Genomic DNA, 14779 nt, shown 5'->3' on the forward strand with positions numbered 1-14779 from the left:
AGGGGGTGGGGGTATGATGTAATGTGAGCAACTCCTGGGGCTCTTGTAGGAGGCTGTGCAAAAATAAACTCATCTGCATTCATTTCTCTCCCCAGCTTGGATGCGCAGGTTCGGTTTACCTGGAGGAGTTGCTGTCATACCTCATAAATAAAACCAGGGTTGTTTTGCTAACCAGGGAAGAGGACAGGGCTGATGGGGCTGCTCTGGGCAGGGTTGCTGGGGCAGGGGAGCAGAAGGGAGCCAAAAGGCCAGTGCTGGAAGCTGCACCCCACCAGGACAGCAGTGGTGTGAATCCAGTGCAGAATGAGCTTTGTATCCCATTGCTGGGAGCAGGCTTGTCTCCAGGTGGGGAGTGTGTGTGTACAAGGAGAAATGGGTAGCAGTTGTCTACCACTGAATGATAAGCGTTGGAAAGTGAAATATTAACCTAACACCTGTCTCCCTCCAGAAAAGTAGCCCCTTCTGTACAGGCTTGTACAACTGCACTCCTGGATTTGTGACTGTCCAAATTGCCACTGAGCAGCAAACAAATACTTGCGCAAGTTTACAGAGGTTTTTTATGGAAGAGGGGAGCAATGATATTGAAAACATGAAAATGCTGCAGGTAGGAAAAATTCTGTAATTGGAAATATGTGCTGAGAAGCTCCAGCTGTAACACCTCATCCACAGGCCTGGAGCACTGCAGGGGGAAGGGACCCACACGTCCAAGTTGGAAGGGCATCTGTCAACATCTCTATTTCTTAGGTCCAAGCCAGCAGGGCAGAGTGTAGCAGGAGAGCTTCATCCCCTGCGCTGTTCTTCACCTCCTGAGAAGTCAGCTGCACTTTAATTCTGGCTCTGCTTTCTTGATCTGTACGCTGAGCACGTGGCAGAAATGCAGCCCATGCTGACAGAGGCGTGGGGTGCAGAGAGCAGCCTATCCCTGCAAGAGCAAAGCGTTAAAATCACTCTTGCAGCCCCCGGTGCTTCAGTGACCAGGACTAGCTGGGGAGCCAGCAAATGCTGATAGCAAAGCACATCCAGAAGCTTTCTTTTCCGTGTCTGCAGTGCCTTGATTAGCTTTGAATTAGATCATTCACAAGCTCTCAGCCTTCTCTTTTAACAGGTACAGGAGAGTCTTTCCAAATATGATGGTCCCTTGCTTGTGGTGGGGGGACATGGACTCGCAGCCCACTTCTTGCCTCTGCTTCTTGAAGTCAGAAAACTTGGCAGGCAGTTTTAACCTGGATTTGCTGGCTTTTTGCATTCATGACAGGCTCCAGCAACAAGATTAATTTTATTGTAGCTCTTCCCCAGGTTTTCAGGTTCCCGCCTTTCAGGCAGCTGAGAGATCCTGAGCAGCTTACATTGGGTAGAAGTCACTGGTTTGTCTCTTCAGTCCCAGTGGTGTGCCAGGCATATCGGATTGCTGGAACTAGCCCAAATTCCTGTCTGCACCCTTAATTGGGAAATGGGAATGGGGATGAGCATGGGACTCCAGAGGTGTAAATAGATCAGTCAGCCACATGGCGTCATCTCTGCTCTGTACAAATGCAGTTGAGGACGTGCTGAGCAGAAAGAATAAGTTTAATTAGCACATACTCCTTCCCAGGCTCTGGAATCGGTGTGAATACATTGCCACATCTGCTGCTCTTAACGGGCTAGCAAGTCAACTTTCCAGGGAGGTGCCACCCCTCAGCATCTCACTGCTCTCCACATAGACTCCATGTGGAGTCCATTCTCCACATCTGTCCATGTCAGCAGGATGGGTCCCTTGGTCATCTGCTGAGAAAGGGATGCACATGTTCCTGGATAGGCAAGAGAAGTAGCAACACTGTCTTCCTCCGTCATCCCAGGGCACCATCCCAGAGCCTAGGATGTCTTTGTGTAACTGTACTATGAATGGTAAAAATACACTGACTTCCTCATCTTTGAGTATGACATCTCCAGTGCTGTCAGAAAGAGCTTCCTCCTTCATGCAGTTGTGTGACAGATCTGTAACAGTGGAGGGGCTGTGCAGTGGCGTTCCCTCCCTGCAAACTTCTTACAAAGGCCTTGCCGGAGAGCTGCTCGAGTGTGGAAATGGCTGTGTTGTAGAGGAGAGTGGATGGGGCTGCTTATTAAAAACAGGTTCTTTACCTAAAATGTTCCCAGCTGATCTGAAAATTCGCAATACTCACGTCCCTGTGAATGGTGTATGGAGCCAGTGAAGCTTCAGCACAGATGACCTGACACAGGCTCTCTGGTAGCTCCCAAGGTGGGTGGAAATACTCAGTATGAAATCACTTGATGTCTCTGGTTAGGAGCTATTTCTCTCTCTTTCTGAACAGGGCTTGAAGAAACACCCTGACCTCAGTGCTCTCTGAAGCAGGTTTTTTACTCTCCCAGTTTTTATCAACTAAAAGCGGGATGAATGTGTTTGTAATTTCCCTCCGGTAAAGGGCTTGAAGAACTCCCTTGCTTGTGGGTAATAACAGTAGCTTCTGTGAGATGGGCATGGGACCTGGGGTCACCGTGTGCAATTCCCTGTAAATGTAATTTGTCCTATTCACATGAATAGTCTGAAATTCAAACTGGTTATTACACTGGGTAGGGTTTGAATTGAATTATCAGGAAAACATGAGGAAATTGCACTGGGTATATTCGTCCATTCTGATAATAAACCCATACATTGCTTTAAGATGTAGTTAATCTAGAATTGAAAGAAAACCTGCAGCAGCAGACAAGGACCAGTATAAGATAAATTCCAGGTGAGAAATGAGGGGAGATGTTGCTTGACCTTACTGTAGGAGCCCTTCTGGGAGGTGATTTAGGGTGAGCTGGTCCGTACTGGGTGCTGTATGAGTGTTGGTTCCTCAGAGTTTTGGGAGGGAGACTTGGACAGGCTCTGGGTGCTTGATTTTCCTGAGAGTGCTTTCTTGTTTGCTTCTTTCTTGTTGTCTTTGTCTTTCATTCCCTCTGTCTCTCTGTTTGTCTGTCTTTTACAGTCATGACAGTGGAAAGTGAGAGACCTTTGACTTTCAAACCTACCTGAATATCCCTGCAATAGCACTAGCACCAACAGCTTCCTCCCTCAGTGATAAAGGAAGACTGCTCGGAGGCCAGAGGAAAACTTCCCATTCTCACCCTGTTTTCAGACACTGAAATCTTTGCCACACTCCCTCTTTGGCTGGAAATTTTCCATGCTGCTTGTGCTGATTTTTGCATTAACTGTGAAATTCTTCAGTCGTGAGACGTACATAAACCTCAGCTAAATAGAGCAGCTGTTTCTTGAGAGCAAGATTTAGAAGAGGTAGAGGGGATTGTACCCACTTTATAGGTAGGAAACTGAGGCACACAAACTTTGAGGTTAAATACATAAAATGTCAAGCTGTCATTTCCTCAGTGCATGGTATTGGAGTTTATGAACTTAATGATGTTCTTTTGACAGTTTTGTGAGTGGGATAATGCCTAAATGGGAAAATGAGATGACAGGTTTCACAGCTTCCGTGTTGAGGGAGTTCGGAATAAAAACCCCTCAGTTTTGCATTCTCTGTTAGGAGAAAATGTCAAAGATAGAGAAGCACCCATTTAGGTGAGGTTCCCTGGCCTGGGATCCAGCCCTGCAGAAGTACCCGAGCATCCCATCAGGAGGAAATTTGGGATGCACAAAGAAGAGCAATAAAAGACAAAAAACTGAAATCACAATACTGTGATCCTGGAGAAACCTGCTGTCCCATTTGCTGGTAGCACTTGGTATCTAATGAACGTTTGGAGCTATCAGTGATTTAGAAGTTCCTGATATGCTGCTGTGTGAGATGTCTCACTGCTCATGTCCCAGCGCATGCTGGGGGGCAGACGTGTGATGCTGGAGGTGTTGTGCACCTTGGGTCATGCTGTCAGGGCTGTCTTCTGTGCCTGCTTCTGCACCCATTATTAGAACTGGTTGTCCAGAGAGGTGATAGATTGCCCCATCCCTGGAAACATTCAAAGCCAGTTTGGATGGGATTTTGAGTAACCTGATCTACTTGAAGATACCTCTGCTTGTGGCAAAGGGGTTGGACAAGATGGCCTTGAAAGGTCCTTTCCAACTCAAACCAGTCTTTGTTTCTATGATCACCTCTGGTGTTGCCCTCTGCAGAGGGCGGCAGCCGACCAAACCGTTAACATCAATGGAAAAAATTGCAAAAGCTGCTCTGTTGTGAGCACACAAACCTCTTCCCAAGACGTGCTGGAGCTCATTGACATGATTTCAGCTGAATCAGAGCTGTGGGATTTTCTTCCTTCTCTTGTGTGCAAAAGCATTAACTCTTTGGCCCTAATCACCGCGTTTCCTAATGCACAGCCAAGCGGGGTGCTTTCATCTTGCCAGGCTATTGTGCTTAGATAAGTTCCTCCGTGTGGGATTGCTCCATGGCACTTGAATCCAACCAACACCAAGCACTTTCTGCCTGGCAGCCACCTCACACCACAACAAAAACTGCTCGTGGGGCTTGTTTAGGATTTGTGTGGCAGCAAAAGTCTTTGCTTCCAGTGATTAAGTGTGAAGCTGGTAGTGTCTGTGTTTGGGGGCAGAAAGAAAGGGTATTTGCATTGCTCTGAAAGGTTATGATTTGCATTGTAACATCCCCAAGGTATTTTTTGCTGCCCTGGTGATGTCCCTGTGGGGGAAGCTTAGCACTGGATCACTTTGCCTTGTCTTTGAGGCAGAGCAAAGCGAGAAACAGGTCATCCTGTAGGAATAACCCTTGTGCTTCCAGGGTAGTGAGCCTGGGACGCATAGAGCTGGCATTGGACCAGCTCCAGAGCTCTTTCTGGCACACTAGAGAATCTGATAAATGACATCTTTACCCTGCTTTATCCCCTTTTGCACAGCTCTCTGGAAGTGAGAGAAACAGTACTCCGTTTCCTAACATGAAAGGAATGTTTAGTTAGCTCAATTACTCAAAAGGAATGAGGTTCAGGTTGTTATCTTCCTCCCACTCTCCCCTCCAGATTTTGAGTTTTTGTGGCCAAAATGTCTCAAGGAAATTAAGTTTCTACAGCATTTTCTGAGCAGAGACATCCAGTTAAACACATGTACTCTCAGATGTCAGAGAAACCACAGCAGTGGGTGCTGAAGACCGCCCTGGGCAGCCCAGCTCCCCATCAGCCCATGGATGCTTGTCCCATCACACACTGTTCTCGGAAGCTCCCAGTGGCATCTCCACCTCCTCCTCGGTGACTGTGTGATAAAGCCAACAGAGAAGTCAGGAGGATGCCCAAGCTTTGGATCAGGCTTTATGATCTGTGATAATCCCTTACTTTATTACAAGAGGGGATTTGAAAACTGCAGAGCAATGAAAAGCTTCCACCGGGCAGTGGGAAGAGAACCCTTCAATAAACATAAAAATCCTATTAGAAATATTTATATATATATATATATATATATATATATATATATATATATATATATATATATATAAACTGTGCTGCCACATAAAGGCATTGGCGACAACTCTCCCAATTTATCATGGATTTTGCAGTTGGCAGCACTTTTATTTTTAATGCTTGACCATTGGAGTCCTGCTGCTGCCAGAGCCTTTTCCTCTATCTTTTTTATACAGGCAGGACTCTTGCTGACATTTTTGCAGAGGGAGGCTATAAAAGGTGAGATAAGTCCAGTGCAAGGGAACAATAGCCAGAAGGGTGGTCAAACAATCCACAGGATGTTTTAAACATCTATTTTTAACATTTGGAGTTAGCCATGGCAGCAAACATAAGTCTCTAATGATGAAGTGGATGAGCAATTGCTTCATTCAGAGTACCAGAACAACTCAAGGAGTAGTACATCACGCAGAGTATTCTGCTAGAACACAGAATTATGTGAACTGAGTGAGGATGAGTGCTAAGGAGATGATCCAACATACCGCACCAGAACCCAGACCAGCTGAGTCTTCATTTCTCTCCAAGCTCTTCAAGAAATTCATCATATATCTGCAGTTTCACTTGAAAGCTAATAGGAGTCACCAGTTGCGTTCACCATTAAGTTGGAATGAGGGCCACAGAGAACAGCTCACCGGGTATCCTTTTTGAAGGAAGGGAATAAGTCCCTGGTTGGCAGTGCTTTGCACAGCCATGATCCAGTTATCAGTGTGGGTAGGTGAGATGCATTTCTGCTACAGAACTGTGCATTTTCCCCTTCACTGTAACCCTTTTATGAGACATTTGAACCCTTTTAAATTAGGTACAGAAAGGGGATAAAAAGTTCTGGTGGTGCTGTATGTTCTCAGAGCGTATGCATATTTCCCAGTGCTCTTCCAGAGGGGGGAGGACTCTATCCCAGTGCTTTGCTCCTGCTGTACTTGGTGTGGGAGACTGAGGGGTCCCCAGGGTGGAAAATGGAGACAGAAAAACGTGCAGACCCACACCATTGGGATGACTCTTTGGTCAGGACTGTCAACCAGGAGATTGTCCATCCTTGCTTTCTGTAACCATAAAAGCTTGCAGAGACCTATGAGCTGGAAGCTCATCGTCTGGCTACCATCCTTCCAAAGGTATTTTAAGAGTGCCACGTGGAGCACCAGCTCACAGTACTTACAGCATTTTGTAACACTCTAGCAGCAGCAATTCAATCCTTGTTTGGGTTTTGGCCAGTGTTTGTTGTCCTCCCTGGAAATGGTATTGATTATTTGAGCTCAGGAGCCAATTATGGCCAGTATGATACTCAGCACCTCACATCCCTGGATGATGTGTGCCATGGATTCTGCTTTGCTTCAGCTCTACCTGCCACATGGGCCATTGAGGCTTTTAAATCACGCATGGTGTGAATAAGCAGTTTAACTCATGCCCTAAACCTTATCTGACATGTGTTTTTGAGGTTTGGTTTGAGCAGGAACTGGCATTGATTTAGTATTTCCCTTGGGGGGGTCCTGTGTCCCACATGGCATCTGTGTGTCTGCTTGGTGGCACTGCAGATTGCATACAGCAGGGAGAATTTTGCATGAGAGAAAATGGTGAGTGGTACCATGGGCTGTTGGAGCCCACCAACAGTTGGTACCTGGTGTTGCACTGCCAGGCAGGTTGAGTTCTGCGCTTGGGCTATCAAGGTGATCACCTCTTGTGTAAGTTGATGGGGCTCCATAGCAGCTCTGGGGTGTCAGGAGCTCTGCTCTTGTGCAGGGAAGTAGTGGCAATGGTGGGTTTGGTGGGTTGGTGCTGAAACATGGGTGATTCCTCATTTTGCTCTTTATTTACTACCTTATTCTGCCTCCCTGAGTCTGTGTTAATGTTATGTTTGGTGTTTTCAGCTCTCCTTGGGTTGACTGCATTTGACAGCTTCCTGGGCAAAGCCCCTTCCTACGTGGCTTATTTGATGCTATTTAGGTGAATTTGTTGAGCTTATGGCTTGGGTTTGTTTCATTAAAATTTGGGTTGTACTTTTCCATCTGGCTGCCTAGTAGAAACAGTGTCCAAAATCAGTATTTCAGTCGCTTTCTATCTGTTTTTTTTGCAGACTGCTTTTTGCATTCTATAAGTTAATTGAATGATGAGAAGCAGGTTACTTAAGCAAATGCAGTGGCCCCTGTCACACTTCATATGTCCTGTTAAACACACAAAACCAACCATGATCAACACTTTCCAGTGATTACAAATGCAGTGCACAAATCAGCCTTCCTACCCCCTGAGGAAGGTTGATGAGGTCTTCTCAGGACAGCTCCTCCAGTCCCACTCCTACCAAAGTGAAATGTGGTAACGCCTCTGTCCACCGTGAAATACTGCATCTTCTGCCACGTCCCTGACCAGCATAGTATTGAAACTGGTATTTAATGAACTTCAGCCAGGGCCATGTCACCTGTACAAAGCAGGAGCATCATCCTCTCTGTTTATAGAGAGTGAAATGAGTTGTGATAACTTGCTGCTGGTAGCAAGTCATTATGGACCTCCTTGAGCAAGCGGAGAGGAGGCCGTGGAGATGCTGCAAGGGCTGGAGCAGCTCTGCTCTGGAGCCAGGTTGAGAGAGCTGGGCTGGTTCAGCCTGGAGAAGAGAAGGCTCCTGAAGGGGAGACCTTAGAGCAGCTCCAGGGCCTAAAGAGGCCAACAAGAAACTGGGAGAGGGGCTTTGGACAAGGGATGTAGAGACAGGACAAGGGGAATGGCTTTAACCTGCCAGAGGGGAGACTGAGATGAGCTCTTAGGCAGAAGTTCTTCCCTGTGAGGGTGCTGAGGCACTGGCACAGGGTGCCCAGAGAAGCTGTGGCTGCTCCATCCCTGGCAGTGTTCAAGGCCAGGTTGGACACAGGGGCTTGGAGCAAGCTGCTCTAGTGGAAGGTGTCCCTGTTCATGGCAGGGGTTTGGAGCTGGACAAGTTTTGAGGTCCCTTCCAACCCACACCAGTCTGTAAATCTATGATGAGCAGACAGTTTGCTCACTGTGGGTTTCCAGGTTGGTGAGCACTGGACCCCGGAGCACACGGAGCTGCACGTGCATCCTGTGCACTGACTCGGGTGGCTGTGCTGCCAGAGGCTTTTGGGGGTGAGCTTGCAGAGAGGAAAGGTGTCACTTGACCTTTCCGTGATGTCATTGCCTGGCTGCTGTAATGGCTTTGGGATGTGGGAAATGGAAGTGTAAATACCAGTGATGTGCAGGTGGCCTCGCCTGTGCCTGCCCACTCCGTGCTGCCAGGGAGCAAGTCCATGTCCAAAGAAGGAACACATCTGGGCTTTTTTTCCTTCTTATTTATTTCACAGGCAAGGAGCAGAGGTGGGAATAAAGGAAAAAAAGATGTCAGCTGCTTATTAGCTCAGCAGCAGTTGTTTTGAGCCCTAGCTCCTCCATGCCAATTGATGTAGTAAGCTTTGTTTTGGGGGTGCTTTTCTGATGCAAAGGGCGGTCTGATCAGAAAATGGTATTTTGCTGCAATAATATTCTGCAAGCAACTTGCACTGGTCTCTCTGAGGTAACATGGTGTTGATTCATGCACAAACTTACCCCTCTCCCTGGTGTCTAGTTTTCATTCCATGTAAGCTGTGATTATTCAGTGAAAAAGAAACATTGGTCTATGAAGCTAAACATCAAAATACAGAACCCTCAGTGTCCCCACTGTTTGCAGTGTGTTTGCTCAGGGTTATTTTCATGGCACACACAATTGAGGTTATTGAGGAGAGCAAAATGAATAGTATTTGTTATTCAGTTCATTTTGGGTTTTCAGCGCTGTCATTGTCTCACAGCAGTGGTGCCTGGGGATTCAGAGGGGGTGAGGTTAGGAATTTATTACATGGTGTCTGGAGCTGTACAGAAACAGCTCCCAGAGGTCTTGCTGAAGGGGAAGGAAAGGAGAAAAAACTCTATGGATGAGCCAGGAGTGGGTGCACAGAGTAGGACACGTGGGGATGGAGACATGAAGTGACTTGCCTACAGCACCAGGGCACTGACTGCAAGAGCAGAGGTGCTGGGATTTGTGCTTGGAACTGCTGGGCTGCATCTAACCTCTAAGCAGAGTGTGTAGGTTTCTGTTGGGATCTCCGCTGTGTCTTTACTTGCTGCATCTGCATCTGAGGTCCGGTTCCTTATGCTGGGTAGTTTTAACTGGGATTATGCATTTGTAAATCTGGATCTGGATCTGACCTGTTTGTTTCTGTAATTTGCCAAACCAAAATCCAAAGTCCAGAAAAACTTAGAGAGACTTCTGCCTTCATTCCAGAGTCTGCACCTGGTTTTATGGACTGTTAATACATTAAGGTTTCTTTAAAACAGTTAATAATTTGTATTAAGTGGTTAAGCTGCACATTTTTAACTCCTTAATAGACTAGAAGCAAATGGAATGGAACTGGGGTTATTCTTAAAAAGATTTCCATTATCTCTGTACATGGTCACCTTGATCTCTGGTGTATATGTTAGACCATCCATATTTTAAGAGCTGTGAAGCTCTTGACTTCTGCTCTAGAGATGGAGGCAGCACCCCACAGATGCATAGGGTCCATGCTTTGCATCTCCAAAGTCAGCCTCTGTTTCAAGTCCAGGAGAATAAAATCTGGGTTTAGAGCAGGAGAAAGGGAACAAAAGAGACCAGAAAAACTCAAGGAAAGCATCTGGAGAAATTGTGAGATAAAAGAGATTTGACTTAAGTTAAATGGGGAAATCAGCAGTGCTGGTCACCAGCATCTGAGCTAGTTGCTGAGGCGCATGCAGTGTGTTGTCCTTGAAAATCTGTATGACTCCTTCAGTGGAAGTTGATGCAGTTGGTGTAATTAAAACACAGCACAGTACCACCCTGTGAAGCAGTGTGGGAAGCCCAGGAGGCTGGCTGGAATAGCAGCGTGGGAACCCCAATGGGCTCATCTCATTCATTGCACTGGGGTCTGTGCTAACCACATACAAACCAGAATGTGGACCTGGCTCTCTCTGCCTCTAAACCAAACCACTGACCTCCCCCGCTGTCTCTTTGCAGAGCTTCCTTCCTCGGAACACTTGAGCGTGGCTGATGCGACATGGCTTGCCCTCAACGTGGTGTCTGGTGGAGGTGGCTTCTCCGGCTCCCAGCCCATCGGAGTGACCAAAATTGCCAAGTCAGTAATAGCACCACTAGCTGACCAAAACATCTCAGTGTTCATGCTCTCCACCTATCAGACGGACTTCATCCTGGTAAGAGGACATGAGAGGACCAGGCAGTTACCTGCCACCAGATGAAAGTTCCATTGAGCAGTTTTAATGACATTTCTGGGAACAAGTTGTTTGAGGAGCAGCAGAAGTACCAAAGCTGCCTTTCCCCAGAGCTCTGTGCCATGTGGTTAGGCTCTCTGGCAGCTATTCCCATGGGGTGATGACATTGCAGTGTTCAAGGCCAGGTTGGACAGAGCCTTGGGTGACGTGGTCTAGTGTGAAGTGTTGGGGGTTGGAACTGAATGAGCCTTAAGGTCCCTTCAAACACACACCACTCTGTGGTTCTATGATTATATTATTCTCTGATTAAAAGCACTGTGGTGCTTAATACTATTGATATATCTCCAGATATGCTTCTCTAGAGACGCATCCAGGTGGTATTTATCCTTACACCCCTGCTGGCTCAAGCAGGGATGTGTCCACTTTTCTGTGCCCTCAGAGCACATAACATCCACTGCAGTGTATTCTCACCTCTGGTGCACACCACCATGAGATAATCCTGTTGTCAACTTCAGGTACGTGAGCGAGACCTGCCCTTCGTGATGCACACACTGGCTGCTGAGTTCACCATCCTCAGAGTAGTAAATGGGGAGACAGTGGCTGCTGATGACCTTGGGATAACAAATGGATTTGTCAAACCAAAACTAGGTAAGGATCAGCATGGGCTCAGCTTGCCAGGGAGTTGGTCTCCATGACACATGGGGGTGAAAGTCTGCCTCCTACCTCCCTTCAACATTTTGATGAGTGATTTTCCTGTTGTGAGATAATAAACTATCTTAGCACACACCTGAGTCTGTCCCAGTTCAACCAAGGATTTGAGTAGGTGCTTAACTTTCTGAGCAGTGCTGATGAGCTTTGCTTGAATTTGAGCCTTGTAATGCTGGTTTCACATCTCTGGAGGAGCCATGCCTTTAACCTTTCTACAGGTTAAAGTACAATTCATTTTAATTGCAAAGCTAACATTATGTGTAGCCTGTATTTCCATGTTTCATTATTGCAGTTGAAAATGGCTTATATAAAAGCTTGTTTTAAGTCTTGCAGTGATGTACAGAGAATATTATTCAGCTTTCACACTTAAGTACCAGTCAGGATCAAGGCTACAATGAGCCCAGGTCTGTACAGAACGTAAGGATGTTTCCAGTCTAGAGGAACAAGCATCAGGCAAAGGACACAGTCAGAAAAAGCAACTACTTAAATCCGTATGTTGACCTACACACCTGCCTGTAGTTTTATGCCCATAACCAAACAAAGCAGAGCTCAGTTATTATGAAGTGCCACTCAGCCTCGTCACTCTAGAGCTATAAATCATCTTGTTTAAGAAAATGAGCCTGGGGCAAAACGTGGGAAGGAAGGGCACAGTGAAACACACACTGATAATGCACAGGTATGCAATGTGCTTTGTTGTTCTGTTCAGTAGCTGCATGCCTGAATACTGGCTGCTTTTCAGTCCTTGGCTGCAGTGTGTTTACCAAGCTGCTGCGTGGCATCTGGTTTTGAATTTTTGTAGACATTATGGCAAAATAGGCCCCCAAAAAGGAAGGAGACGAGAGTGTACTGCCAGAAATGCCTTCCATAGCTCTGTCTTTTAAATGATAGAAGCCTGAGTTTATTTCTACCTTTCAGTCTGTGTTGGCAGCTCCTTTAGCTTACCCTTGTCTAATGTGGATGCATCTGATGGCCTTAGAGCCCCTGTGAGCAGGGAGCTGACCTGTGCCCCATGCAGGATGATATTACCGTATACCCCAGGGAGAACACCATAGGAACAGGTTATCCCCAGGCTCCTCAGTCCCTGTCTGAGAGCCAGGAGGACTTCAGCAAATAACTTCCTTACAAATGCTGTCAGCTTTCTCTGCGGCCACTACCAGTACACGGATAATGTCTGGTGGAACGTGAACCTGCTGCAGATGCGGCTTCATAGCTGTGTGTGTCTCTGTGTGTCTCTTTCAGTTCAGAGGCCTGTCATTCATCCCCTTTCCAGTCCGAGTAATATGTTCTGCGTCACCAGCCTGGATCCAGATACCCTTCCCACTGTTGCTACACTACTAATGGATGTCATGTTTTACTCCAATGGGTAGGTCCCATCAGGGAGACAGACTCCTGGGGGAGGTGTTTGGAGGCACAAATGCACATTGCCCCACCAGGATGCCCAGGGATCTGCTGTGGCCTTATGCTGTGGCAGTTCTCAGCTCCTAGGGAGGGAGGTTTCACAGGCTCAAGAAGGTTGTCCTGAGAGATGGAAGCCAAATAAGACACTGAAGGTGCCCAAAGATGTCTGCTGGCTTTGGAAAGCTGAGTCTTTTCCGATTTAAGCGAAGAGCAGCAGTGTGATCAATGTGCTGTATATCCACGTATGACCAGGGGATGCACAGCTGCCTGGGCTGCTGCCCATTGGCACCTGTGGTTCCTGGTCCACCGCCTCCTGTGAGAGGACCTTGGGGCAGGGATGGGAGAGTTTTGTCAATTGTGGGGACTGGCATTATGTTCCTCAGCAAAATTTATGTGACAGGACACAGTGTCACTGCCCCAGGTCAGTGTATGAACATCCCTGATGTCACTGGCTATATATATCTGCTTTAAAAAGATTCTTTTGCTCTTCTAGCCACAGTTAATGCTGTTGTCTTCTGTTTCTTCAGAGTAAAAGAATCAGTGGTGGGCAATGAAGACTCGGGACACATTCGCTTTTTCTCCTTTTCTCTCATCGAGGGTTACATCTCGTTGGTCATGGATGTCCAGACACAGCAGAGGTGAGCTTTGGTCTTAGGGTCTTATGGACCCCAGAAAAGCACCTAAGAGGTTTTCAAAGGAGCAGGAAGCAGCTTAAGCTCTTCCATATTAATTCTTGGGAGCCTCACTGCATGGCTGTGATGTGCTCGTACATTCTGTGTCACTTTTCTGAGTGAGGTCTGGCATGTTCCAGCTCCTGAATTTTGGGCTTATCTATCCAAGCCCTCAGTGAAATGACAAGCCACTATAATGTAGAGTTATCTCAGTTTTGAAAGAGGAACACTGGAGCAAAGTGATTTTGATATTTTACTCCATTGTTCATTAGTTGTGCTTTTAAGAGCAAACCCAAGAAACTCTGGTATTTGTGGTTGAATATTTACTGCTAAAGGCCAAAAGCAGGGTGGAGATGTCAGCGATGCTGTCCTCCCGCTTTGCTTTTGCACATGGCTGGGCTCAGAGTCTCCTTGTGATGATAATGTACTGAGTCACCCCTGTGCAGCCAGAGACCAGGACTCATTTGTCTGGCAGGGAAAAAATCAGCTTGGGAGCAAAGATCAGCCTGTGTCTGTGTGTGTACTTCTGCAGCTTCACATCACAAAAGTCTCTGAGGTCTGGAGGCTAGGCCAGATGCTGCGCTGAGATGCAGTGCATAAATTCGCTCTTGACACACAGTGCAGTGGTTGGGTTTGATTCTTGCCTGCCCTAGGGACTTGTTTTGCAAACTATTAATTGCCCCCTTGAAAATTTCTTTGACCTTAATAGGAGTAAAGTGCTGTCTGCCTTCAAGAGAGGCTAGACAGAGTGGCAGCCTGCAGCCTGGTGCTTGGAGAACTCTGTCACAGACTGCCTGCTTAACCCTGGGCAAGTCTCTTAGCTACTGCTCTTCTTAACCCTGCTAAGAAATGGGATCTCAGCAGGGATCAAACAGGGATGGCATGCAAAAAGGCACTGGTGATGCTCAGACACAAAAACAGTGGTCACCATTCACATTCCTAAGAGAGTAGGTGTGAAAACATACTCTGTCCCTAGGTGTTTCTAAATGCAGCTCAAGTCAAGCCTTCAGATTAACAGTCTCAACCTTTGTAAAGATGGGGTGTGGCCTGTTTTTTACAGATCTTTTCCTGTGTCTCTCTGGGTGCCTCTGCACACCTCCAGTGTCAGATGCTGATGAACCACAGGATGTCTGGAGGGGCAGGCAGGTGCATCTGTCCCTCTTGCCTTGAATTTTCTCAGTTTCACTAAGCTGCTGCTGCTGCTGTCGGCTTCCAGCAGTGCAGGGATACAGGAACAGCAGCATCCCCTCAGGCAGAATTTGACACACTGCTGTGTTTTAATTGCCATGTTTGGAATTTCTTTTCCTTTTACAGATTTCCTAATAATTTGTTGTTTACAAGTGCATCTGGTGAGCTCTGGAAGATGGTGCGGATTGGTGGGCAGCCTCTTGGCTTTGGTAGGT

At 46.9% G+C, this 14779-nt stretch overlaps 1 protein-coding gene across 2 annotated transcripts in view; it reads left to right on the forward strand.

Moving 5' to 3' along the window:
* The window catches only part of CASTOR2 (cytosolic arginine sensor for mTORC1 subunit 2), a 146965-nt gene that overhangs the window by 126164 nt on the left and 6022 nt on the right, over positions 1–14779 (forward strand). For both annotated transcript variants that reach the window (XM_057410709.1, XM_057410708.1), the window contains 5 exons: positions 10388–10581; positions 11115–11247; positions 12547–12670; positions 13233–13343; positions 14691–14773. In XM_057410709.1, coding sequence (XP_057266692.1) covers positions 10388–10581; positions 11115–11247; positions 12547–12670; positions 13233–13343; positions 14691–14773 — 645 coding nt within the window. The remainder of the gene's footprint in view (positions 1–10387; positions 10582–11114; positions 11248–12546; positions 12671–13232; positions 13344–14690; positions 14774–14779) is intronic.

Source organism: Pezoporus wallicus, unplaced genomic scaffold, assembly GCF_028554395.1.
Source record: "Pezoporus wallicus isolate ANWC-B61680 ecotype Strahan unplaced genomic scaffold, APGP_CSIRO_Pwel_v1 contig_8705, whole genome shotgun sequence".
NCBI lineage: Eukaryota > Metazoa > Chordata > Aves > Psittaciformes > Psittacidae > Pezoporus > Pezoporus wallicus.